The sequence below is a fragment of the Protopterus annectens genome, chromosome 6.part0, assembly GCF_019279795.1.
Source record: "Protopterus annectens isolate FY-2018-M chromosome 6.part0, PAN1.0, whole genome shotgun sequence".
Taxonomy (NCBI): domain Eukaryota; kingdom Metazoa; phylum Chordata; order Ceratodontiformes; family Protopteridae; genus Protopterus; species Protopterus annectens.
Genome location: NC_056737.1, coordinates 873,226,494 through 873,239,290, shown reverse-complemented (window position 1 = coordinate 873,239,290; position 12,797 = coordinate 873,226,494). Strand labels below are relative to the sequence as shown.

Genomic DNA, 12,797 nt, shown 5'->3' with positions numbered 1-12,797 from the left:
CTGCATATGAGGAAGCTACAGTGGTATCTAAAAAGTGTTTGGACTCAACATTGCCACAGCCTGGAAACAATAATAACACTTATTCCCTGCCTGCAACAGGAGTTTCGATGGTGGCCACTGACCTGTCACCACAACAAGGAACAGCCTTTCACTTTACCCACAGCCAGGCAGACACTAACAACGCCATGCCTGGGGGGGCACACATTTCAGGAAAATGTATTCAGGGCACGTGGCCCGCAGACCAAATGCATCTTCATATCAATCAAAAAGAGATGCTAGCTGTACAGAATGCCCTGACAGCCTCCAAGGATCTACTACATCCAGGACGACTATTACTAAAGACGGGCAATACTACAGTTATGTGGTACATAAACAAGCAAGGGGTTACACATTCCTACCCCCTCTGCAGGCAAGCCATGACTTTGCGGAGCACAGCACTGACCTATCAAGTACATCTGCAGGCACAATTCCTGCCAGGAAAGAAAAATACTCTGGCAGATGAACTAAGCAGAAACCTCATGGACCCTCACAAGTGGAAACTAGATCCACAGGTCTTCAGCATAACAAGGAAATGGGGATGCCTAGACATGGATCTTTTTGCCTCCCCTCAGAACTGCCAACTACAGAGATTCTACACAAGGACTTATCACTCACAAGCATGGAAAGTGGATGCTCTATCATTCAGCTGGAAAACCCTAACAGTTTATACCTTTCCACCACTGCCTCTCCTTCCCAAGGTACTCCTAAAAGTCAGACAAGAGAGGCCAAAAATGATTCCGATTGCCCCAGACTGGCCACGCCAGCACTGGTACCCAGTCCTAAAGAGCTCGTCTTAAGGCCCTGCCTGGACTTTACCTCAAATTCCTCATCTTCTGACTCAACAAAGCAATCAGATCCTGCACAGCCAACTCAAAACCTTAAATCTGGCTGCGTGGCAAATAATATAGCCACTCAGAACACACACCTCTCTAAAGCTGTTATGGATGTCATTTTGGAAGCCAGGAGGCCCAGCACCAGGAAATCTTATGCAGAAAAATGGAAGAGATTCTGTGTCTGGGACCAGGCACAAGGACTTGAACCACTTGTTCCAAATATTCCTCAGATTTTACAATACTTAACTGAGATGCTGGACAAAGGCCTATCCTTCGCATCAATTAAGATCCATGCCTCTGCCATTTCAGCTCATTACAATACGGAACCTCCTATTTTCTCTCATCCACTGCTAAGGCAGTACCTCAGAGGGGCAAAAAACACAAGACCCCCAAGGAGAGCACCGATACCTACATGGGACCTCAACGTTGTTTTGGAAAAGCTCACACTGCCTCTTTTTGAGCCAGCCAATACAGCCGATATAAAATTCTTATGGAAAACTGCTCTGCTCCTAGCAATTAACTTCAGCATAAAGAGTCTCAGAGTTAGTCATTAATGGCAGTGGAACCTTTTATCATTTTTCATCCGGACAGGGTTTCTCTAAGGACAAACCCAACATTTATGCCAAAGTTAGTATCCAGTGTGGCTCTTAACGAAACCATTCATTTGCCAACATGTTATCCAAGTCCCCAGAATAAAGGGGAGAGACTTCTGCACTCTTTGGACATACACAGGCAGCTACGCTTCTACTTGGACAAAACAAAATTTTTCAGATAAACTGAGCAACTGTTTGTAGCATATCCTGCAGGATCACAAGGAAAGGCTATCTCAAAGCAGACTATTTCAGAATGGAAAGGACACTATTCGTTTCTGCTGTGCACAGCATGGCAAGTCAGTGCTTAAGAATATTAGGCCACATTCTACCAGGGCAGCAGCCACTTCAGCAGCCTTTCTCAGAGGAGTACCAACCAAGGAAATTTTGGAGGCTGCACCTTGGCGTTCAGTGCACACTTTTACCAAGCATTATCACTTACCTCTTTACTCTAAATCCAGTGCAGGCTTTGCCACTGCAGTTCTGCAGGGCCTCATAGCCACTACTAATCCTATTTAGACCCAGCCGCCCTACCTCAGCTTTGGGTTTCAACCTAAGTGTAATGACTGCAACAGTGAAACACGAACATAGTACAGTTGTGTACTTACCATAAATGTAGATGTTCGAGTGTATTTACTGTTGCAGTCCAGGTTACCCACCCTCCATCCCCCTTTCTTTGCTGGGACTTCTCTATACTTCTCTATCCTATACAACCTATGTGGTGTATTTGCTTGTAGATGAAGGTATTGTTTTTATTTTACTGCATGTTTTTATAAGCAATATGTATTGCCTACCTTCTTGGGGGCACCTGACATCTGGGCCAAGAAAAACTGAAGAAAATAGCAATAAAGGCAACGCAGTTCCTCTGTTGAACACTTTAATGATAAAAACACGACAGAATACACCACATGTATACGATCAGCACAAGATGTTGAACACACTGATAAGCGCTTTCATCTGCCGATTGCAGACTTCATCAGAACATAATTAAGTGCTACTGTCTGTTGCATTTAAACAGTATTCGGCGCCAAACCAGACTAAATACTTAGACACATCACTATATATACGGCACATCATATCCTATATACTATACTGTTTGATGATGTATAAATAAATATATAAATACATGAATAATAAATTAATACAATGGATATTCTAAACTAAAAATGCTCACTACTACATGAATATGATACATGTAAATAATAAATATTTAATAATTAATAAAAATATTGTAAATTGTAAATAGTTTATAGTATTTATTTGAAATGATATTTTATTATGGTTACATATTTTATTTGTATACAAGATATCTCGTATATTATATACACTTATACATAGACTTCAGTTCATGTCTTTTTTAGATTATTTATAAGTATGAAATATATACTATTTACAATTTACAATATTTTTATTAATTATTAAATATTTATTATTTACATGTATCATATTCATGTAGTAGTGAGCATTTTTAGTTTAGAATATCCATTGTATAATTTATTATTCATGTATTTATATATTTATTTATACATCATCAAACAGTAGAGTATATAGGATCCGTATATATAGTGATGTGTCTTTAAGTATTTAGTCTGGTTTGGCGCCAAATACTGTTTAAATGCAACAGACAGTAGCACTTAATTATGTTCTGATGAAGTCTGCAATCGGCAGATGAAAGCGCTTAACATCAGTGTGTTCAACATCTTGTGCTGATCGTATACATGTGGTGTATTCTGTCGTGTTTTTTTCATTAAAGTGTTCAACAGAGGAACTGCGTTGCCTTTATTGCTGTTTTCCAGTCTGTCGGCTCTTCGTTAGTGAGTTTTGGACTTGCATTTTTGTTTCCTGGTTGCTGTTGCTGACATGGCTGGTATCGGTGAGGACACGCAGACAAATCCGGATATAGATGAGTTTGAAACAGTTACGAGCGGAAGTTACTGGTCTTTATGCTGAAATGAAAAAACTAACGAATATGTTTCAAAGTCTTATGGAAGCTACCAAACCGGCACCAGGCAAGGATGCGGAGCCGGTTAACCATGCTACCACGAGCAATCGTTGTTCAAAGAAGGAAATTGTGCTTACTGTCGACTCAAGTATTGACACAGATATTCCAAATGGTCAACACAGTCCGGATAATAGTTTATCCGGCACTCGACACGAGTCGCTTGAAATGATCCAGACTGAGGACAAATTCATATTATCTCCAGAAAAGGATTTTACATTTGATTTCAGCATGCTGCACAATCGTTTGGACTTGGAGAGAAAAGGGGCCAAACCAAAGACTCATACAGTGCTTAAAACATACGCAACAGCTGGCAGAAAGGATATGTGCACTACAAAAGGTACTTTTAAAAAGAGTAGTTCGAGTCCTAATAAGGACGCTTTCTATAAATTGACTTCTGATAACAAAAGTAGTAGAAGTAAAGATGTAGGTATTGAGAATGATGTTTTCAATCAATTTTTAAATAATGATTATGATTTTAATAATGTATATCAGACACCTCACCCCCAAGTGGGGAACACAAGTAATTCTCTTAAAGACATGATTTATAATTTTGGCAAAAAGTTGTCATATATTAAAAACATAAAGGTCGACAATGCATATTTGAATAAGTGTATAAGCATTCAAGTTGTTCCAAAGGGCATTAGATTTTTTAAATTGCCTATGGGCTTGGTATTTAATGACCAAGTTAAGTATGAATTTAACAATTTGTTTGATGAATTTGGGTTTAAATACATGAATTTGTTAATACAACATAACGATGAAAAAATGTCAACTCTTATCCATGAAGTGGAAATAATTAATCAAAGCATATTACAACACAGTGAATTCAATTCATGGAAGGATTTGTATAATAAACAATTTCATCTAGCTGACAAACAAGCTCAGAGCACTTTTAATAGAAAATATGGTAAGCTAGACAGGGATGTGGAAGCATACCGAGCAAAGAAAGCCTATATTTGGCCACAAGAAAGAAAGTTTATACAAACAGATAGGAAGAATAGTGAAAGGGAAATGAGAGAGGAATATAGGGAAAATTTTCAAGGAGGCAGATTCCACCCCAATTTCAAGAAAAATCAATTTCATTACAACCAAACCAACAGGAAATTCTAGTTGACAAGACAGCCATAGAGACCGTTATATATGAAAAAAAGTATTCATCGATAAGGATATTCCATCTCCAGGTGTAACTACATCATGTGATGAACAGTACACTGTATCGAATCATATGAAGATTATGAGCACATTCAATGGTTTTAATGTTTTTAACTATTCAGATTTTACTATTAAAGAAGAATTTTATAAATTATTAGCTAAAGGCATGAAGTTTATTCCAAATACCAGATTCAATCTTGTTGATAGTATCAAAGACATAAAGATATTTTGTAGAAAGTTGAATTTAGCTATGCAATTTAATAGAGGTGAAGATGACAGACAACATATAGATGGTATTTTAAAGAGAAAAAGTAGTTATATACCCATTAGTAACCCCACAGTTAGCAATTATGAAAACATGGTTTGTAATGACATTTATAGGTTCAATAAGCATGTTATAAGAAATAATCAACAGTCACATTTATCTAAGGACAACCTAAGTATAGGAGAAAGAGAATGTTTGAATGAATTGATTAAAAATCCTGACATTAGAATAATGAAACCAGACAAAGGGGGAGGGGTGGTTATCTTTTCGAATCATGAATATAAAGCTGCTATTCATAAGATTCTATACGAATCAGGCAATTATGAAGTGATATCTATGAACCAAGTACATATTGGATATAGACGCATAGATTTATCCATCGAAGAATATTTGTTGGATAATAGAATTACTAAGGATGTCTATAATTTTATTCGTACAGAATTTCCCACGTTGGCTCATATAGTGGGAATTCCTAAGATTCATAAATCAATAACCAATCCACCCTTTAGACCTATTATTTCTGGGTCCAAATCTAAAACTTTTAATATAGGTTATACTATAGATAGATGGGTCAATATCCCACATCTCATGATTGATTCATGGGATTTTTTGGGTAAATTAACACCTTTGGTGTGTAAGTCAGAATATATTTTTGTCACGATAGATGTTTGTGACCTGTTTTCTAGTATTCCCAAAGAAGAGGGTTTAGACCACTTTTGTAATAGCCTGAGAAATTATTCTAGTCTAAGTTGGGACAGGATTGTACTTATTTTAGATATGATGTCATTGGTACTGGACCATAATTATATTTCATTTGAAAGAGAAGTCTTTAGACAGAATAAAGGAGTGGCTATGGGTGCGTCTTGCGCACCCATTTTTGCAAATTTAGTCATGTTAGACTGGGAGACTAAGTATGTTTTTAACAGTGTATATAAAGCAAATATAATTTTTTATGCAAGATTTTTAGACGATATTTTTGTTTTATGGAAGGGTGATAAGGAAGATATAGTCAAATTTGTAGAGTATATTAATACTACCACAGAGTTTTTAAAATTCACTTTTAATAACAGTGATAGTGGTATATCTTATTTGGACACTTACATCTACAAGACAGCAGATGGATTTGCATCCAAGGTTTACAGAAAGCCAACTTTTTCAAATGATTATGTTTTCTTTACCAGTAATCATCCACGACATATTTTCAAGAATATTGTAAAAGGTCAATGTATTAGGGGAGCTAGAATGTCATCCACGAGAGTAGAGATGGAAAATTAAATGAAATATATTTATCAATTATTTAAGGATAGAGGCTATCCTAAAGATTTATTGGATGATACCGTCAAATATGTTAGTTCCCAGTGGGATCAAAAATACATACCTTTATTGGGTAAACATGATATTATACAAAAAGTACAAACAGAAAACATATATAGGGAAGGTAGAGTGTGTGTTTTAACTTATTCCCCCTATGTTAATTATATTAAGGATATAGTGATTAGATATTGGGACATTATTACAGTTACAGATGCTAGTAGAGAAAAGTTGGGTCAGTATCTGACCATAGTTTATAAGACTGCACCCAATATTAAGAAATTGTTAGAGAAGACGGGTAGCCATGATGTGAATAAGAAGGATAAACGAACACATACTAAGAAATGTGGAAACTGTAAACAATGTAAATATATAAATACTTCATCTTATATTATATTGGAAGATGTGAATCATACCAAAATTAGGAGTAGGGGAGGTTATTGTTATACAAAACAGGTGGTGTATTTAGCAAAATGCAATTTATGTCCAGCTTTCTATATTGGAAAGACTGAGAGGCAATTGAAGAAGCGGATATATGAACACTATTATAGGATTAAAACTAAGGACCCCAAAAATGCCTTATATAGACACATCAAAGATGTAGGTGAACAACACTTCTTCACTTTTATTATAATTGATCAGGAATTTATTAATCCACTAGGGGGTGATTGGAAAACTAAACTTGCATGTAGGGAGAGTAAGTGGCAGATTTTAGTAGATGCCACCAGAACCCCAGGACTCACTGATTTTATTAGTATTAAACCCTTCCTTAAAATGTGATCTATTTTATACAAATAATTTTATAGAAATATGTTTATAGTATTTATTTGAAATGATATTTTATTATGGTTACACATTTTATTTGTATACAAGATATCTCATATATTATATACACTTATACATAGACTCCAGTTCATGTCTTTTTTAGATTATTTATAAGTATGAAATATATATTATTTACAATTTACAATATTTTTATTAATTATTAAATATTTATTATTCACATGTATCATATTCATGTAGTAGTGAGCATTTTTAGTTTAGAATATCCATTGTATTAATTTATTATTCATGTATTTATATATTTATTTATACATCATCAAACAGTAGAGTATATAGGATATGATGTGCCGTATATATAGTGATGTGTCTTTAAGTATTTAGTCTGGTTTGGCGCCATATACTGTTTAAATGCAACAGACAGTAGCACTTAATTATGTTCTGATGAAGTCTGCAATCGGCAGATGAAAGCGCTTAACATCAGTGTGTTCAACATCTTGTGCTGATCGTATACATGTGGTGTATTCTGTCATGTATTCTGTCGTGTTTTTATCATTAAAGTGTTCAACAGAGGAACTGCGTTGCCTTTATTGCTGTTTTCCAGTCTCAGTCGGCTCTTCTTTAGTGAGTTTTGGACTTGCATTTTTGTTTCCTGGAAACTGAAGAAAACGGCATTGGCTGCATCTTGTATACCCCTGGCGCACTGACGTCAGGGAAGAGATAACAGCAACCGACGCCGGACCAGGACTTAGTAATTCAGGCCAACTGAGGGTAGCCTGCCAGCAGGATAACCCAAATGTAATGACTGCAACAGTGAATACACTCGAACAGCTACATTTATGGTAGGTGCACAACTGTACTTTTTTCTCCTTTCACCCCATAGCTCTGGGAAAAGAAGTGCCAAAACGCACTATTTCCGATTGGATTTCAAGAGCCATCCTCTTTCGTTTACTCCTACCATGGCAAACAGCTAACCTCAAAAATTAAAGCCCATACCACCAGTGCCATGGCCTTATCTGGAGCCTTCTTCAAAGGGCCAAACACTGCTTCCATTCTAGAGGCAGCTACCTGGATGTCTGTCCATACCTTCACCAAACGGTACAAACTGGACCATATTTCCAGGTCTAGAGCAGGGTTTGCTAGGACAATCCTGCATGGGTTCTTTGAAAAGAGTTCCATACGACCACCCTCCTCTTCCCTTTTAGCTTTGGCATGCACCCAATGGTTATGAATACTGTGACATGGGAATAGGACGTAGAGTAGTGTGAAATCTTACAATAACCATAGATGTCCTTCTCTTCCATGTTGGAGTATTTTATCCCTCCTCCTCACCCCTAATATGTAAATAGATACAGACATATGTATGTGTATTTTTATATACATATATATATATATATATATATATATATATATATATATATATATATATATATATATATATATATAGATTAGATGTATGTAGATTCTATATATAGATATATATACGTATATATATATATATATATATATATATATATATATATATATATATATACGTATATATATATATATATATATATATATATATATATATATATATGTATGTATATGTATAAGAATGACTTGTCGGATGACAGAGGTGTTTTGCAGCTATCCTGGGACTGGAGTCCTACTGGGGTGTTCTGTTCTGGGCAAAGGTGCATGCAGATGTCAGTTTTATGGCCCATGCACCCTACGGCCATTGTCAGACATCCCACGTACCTTGCAGTGACTAAAGCTTTTGTGTACTGCCCAGACATTTGGGAAGCTGAGCAAAGGATAACCCAAAAGTTATGAGCACTGCCACATGGAAAAGGACATCTATGGTTATGGTAAGATTTTACACAACTATTCTTTCTGTGCTTTCGAACCTCCAGGAAACCAAGAAACAGTGCCATGAAAAAAAAAATTGCATACCTTTTTTTTGAGTCCTGCTGGGTCTGTGCTCCCGAGTTTCTATCCTGGAACACCATCTTCTATGTTCACTCTGCCTGCCAGGTTTAAGTTGCAGGCTTTGATGGCCCCAGAGCTCTGCATCATTTTTCAATAGAATGGAGTATACTTGTGAACCAAAGCATCTTCCATGCCCAAGGCATTCTCTCTGCTAGCCCTGAACCAAACCTCTAAGCTGGCCAGTGTTTGTTTCCTCTTCCATAAAACCATAGATGAGAGACTTGCATTTGTTAGAAGTGCACAGACAGAACTGTTCTGGTCAACTGATTTATCTACCCAGAAACAAAGTTTAGAGATTTAAACTGTTAGCTTCCTTTATTTGAGGGATTCATATTTGTAGGCCAGGAATTCAAGCAGTCAACAAATGACTGGCCCTCTTGCTTGCCTTCGGTTTTGCTTATCAAGGAAAGACCTTGGAAGGACAGGGTAGAGCTCCTGCAAGAAGAACAGCAGTTACTCCAGGTTTTTTGGATATGTTTGCACAAAACAGTTCTGGAACAGCTACCAGAACTTCGTTAGTTTCTTCCATGCACTACAAGCTGGAATGTTTCTGTTAGTAGCATGTCAGTTTGCCACTGCAGTCCTGCAGGACATGTTGGCGCTCCCATCCTTGCATCACAGTTAGGACGTGCTATTTTAGTTGGGGGGGGGGGTCCTGTTCTTTAAGAATGCTGCAGCAGTACTCCCAATGGTTAACATAGTACAGCTGTTGAGTAATAGTTCACCCACAGTAGTAGGCGGTTAAATACAGTAATCACGTCTGCATTATGGCCTCCATTTCCTCTTGTTTTATTTGTCTGATTACTTTATTTTTAGTGTACTGTTAATGTACGTCTTTAATTCAGTTTGAGTCTGCAAGTTGGAGTTAGGTGTTTCAGGAGGCAATAACTGAACTTTGTCCGTGACAGTTTCACATGAATACTTGTTGGTTTGACCTGCGAAGTCATGAAGGTAGCCTGGACTCCTGTCTTCTTTACATCTGGTGTCATTCTAACATTTCTGTAATGGGTAGCAGTCTGTGAAGGTGTATTCAAAGCTCTGAAAGTCAAATTGACTGGATGTGTCCACCTGTGGTGAATTTTCATTCTTTACGAATGCTACTGTTGCAGTAATCCAAGCATCTGATGTCCTTATTCTTCCCTAACATATGGATTATGGATCTGACTTGGTGGCATATGTCAGACTTGAGAATCCAACTCTGAAGCTCCTCCCTCTACCCTTAATGCCCCAACTAGCCTACAGTACCTCAGATCTCTTTCTGCCATCTCGCACTGATGTGGATCCTCTCTCTGAGCCGTGGGTAAAATCTTTCGAGCTTTTGTAGTGTTCAGAGTTTTTACCCATCAGTAAATTTCTTCACTTCTCCCCTTTTTCTACCTAGTTGGATAGTTTCTTGTGTACCATTGTTGGTGCCTTCTTTTTATTTTTTAGGATAACTATCTCTTTACCACTGGTAGTTTTTCTTTGCTGTTTTTTTTTTAAGGGGAAAAAAAAGCTTTTCTATCTGTCCATACCCCCCCAAATGTAGCTGAGAAGCCAACAAGATTTAAAAAGTGTACTATTTTTGGGCAGAAAATTCCAAATTCTGGATGCTCACAGGGAGTGCATTTATGGTCTGCGAGCGGCCCACCTTAATACTAATTGCCATTTGTGCTGCTTTTAATTCTAGGGTGACTACAGTTAGGAGGAACAAGTTGGTCCTCAAGGGATTACTACCTCCTTCTTCCTTCTCTGAGCTCAACCCCCCAGCAAACATTCCAAAGCTTCATTGGAGTCTAGAAAGATGTCCCTTTTTAGAATCTCCCAAGGCATTTTCTACCTCTGCGACTTTGGAACCTCCTCAAAGAATTTGATCTTTGGATCCTCCTACTTCAATTCCAAAAAAGAATATGTAGGATCCTAAGCCCTCAGATTTGGTAATTATACCAAGCAAGTCTGTAACACAACCCTCAAATCAAAAAACCTTGGGTCCGACCACTGGTGTTTCAAAGACTCCCAGAACTCACCCACCCAAGTTTGATTTGGTGTCTCCTCTGCTACTGTCTCCCTTCTGCAAACCACTCCGAGGAAACACTCTAGACCACAGTCCACTATCTCATCTGTAAGGTCCACCAGAAGTCTGTCTGAGGCCAAAGTGGATAGGATGATTGGGAGTTCCTGAGATTCTGATGGCGGTTATTCTGTTCCCCATCAGATCTGTTAGCCTCCCTTTCACTTCCCGTATAGTAATATCTCCCCCTATGATCCAAATGTCCCAAGAGAGTCGGTGTAGGAGCTGAAGAAGTTAACATCTTCGACTCAACAGTTTTCTTGATTTGTTCTGCTCCTATTCCCTCAGATTGGGATGGGTCTCAGAGCTGAAACATCAGCAATCGGATGAGTGGGACCAGGATCTACTCAGATGTTGGAGCCAGCCTTGCCCCTCGGAGCCTTAGCACTAGACAGCTCTGGTCTGGCTCCCTCCTCAAGGCATGGGTTGGGATAAGTTTAGGGCTTGTCTACATCGGAGGTTTCGGCTCCGAGGGGATTAGCCATGGCTTCTCCTGGCCCCGTCTGCTTTCGAAGTAGTGAAGAGGGTTTTCTCTTGTCCATACCTCTTAACCTGGAAACATCAAAAATCTGGACAAAGGCCCATGAAAAATAGGTACAAATCTGTACGCTGATCAAGATAAAATTTGATTACATAATTATGCAACCTCACCCGCTCCAGTGGAATTGTGATATAACAACTTTCCAACGCAAAATAAACAACAGACAACCAAAATATGGCCCCAACCAGACCCTGTAGTAAATGGTAACCCCCTTTTATTTGGAAGTGCGCAGCAATGATGTTCACTGGGAAGGGAGAAGATGATTGAACCTTAGGATTTTGTTTTTGGTGACTTGCACTATGTGGGTTTTATGGTAAAAGTAGGGCATTTAATGCTAGGCAATATTCTAATCTTAGCAAAAAAATAGTACAGTTTGCTAGTACCTCCAAAAGTCATTCTCCATGTCCTACTGATCAGTGGCATAGCTTAAGTTTGTTCCGTCTTTCAATTTGCAGCCCTTTCCCTCAAAATCATGGTCGAATGGGGCCCTCCTCCCGCAGCCATTCCAGTGTCCCATTACTGGTCTGTTTCTCTCCATTTACTATAAACAGTGTTATGTGCATACTGCTTTACGTCTACGATGATTATTTGGATTTCAAGTAAAACTTTTATTTTACATTTTAATAATATAGTAATATATATATTAATATATATTATATTAATTATAGTATAATTTAGTAATATAGCCACACTTGAAATACACTACCTTTCATGTCATTACTCCCAAGAAACCGTACTACTTGGAGACTTTAACATGGACTGGGGCACCTGTTCCTCAGAATCCCTTTCTACCCACATTAACCTGCATGCATTCACACAGATCATAACCACCCCTACCAGGCTAGGTAAACCCAACCAAAACGAAAGCATACTGGGTACTCCTAAATAGCACCCCTCAACTGTACACTGCTGGTACCCTCCCCGATGACCGAAGTGACCACCTTCTCACTTATATAGTTAAGCAAAAAGCCATCAATCCCCAGCAACCCTTACTCAGAAAAGTCAGAAACAGACTTTGACCCTGCCAAATTTCAACTGGGACTTAGTCCTGTAACTGGTCTTTGCTAAAACTTCTCCCCTTAGAGGAGGCAGTTGCATATTTTAACAACAAATTTCTTGAAATCCTTGATATGCATGCACCTTCCTGCTCAGAGAAGAAAAGCAAAAATTGCACCATGGCGTTCTAAAGAGTCTAGACTAAAAATTACCAGTAGAAACAAATTTTGGGCTCTCTGGCGCTCTACTTAAGACTCCCATGATTAT

General features: G+C 38.0%; 1 protein-coding gene across 1 annotated transcript in view; it reads left to right on the top strand.

Annotated features, from left to right (window-relative positions):
• DYNC1H1 (dynein cytoplasmic 1 heavy chain 1) overlaps positions 1 to 12,797 on the top strand; it is a 3,754,902-nt gene that overhangs the window by 2,030,152 nt on the left and 1,711,953 nt on the right. The window contains exons 51-52 of the mRNA XM_044073590.1: positions 3,443 to 4,371; positions 4,739 to 6,093. Coding sequence (XP_043929525.1) covers positions 3,443 to 4,371; positions 4,739 to 6,093 — 2,284 coding nt within the window. The remainder of the gene's footprint in view (positions 1 to 3,442; positions 4,372 to 4,738; positions 6,094 to 12,797) is intronic.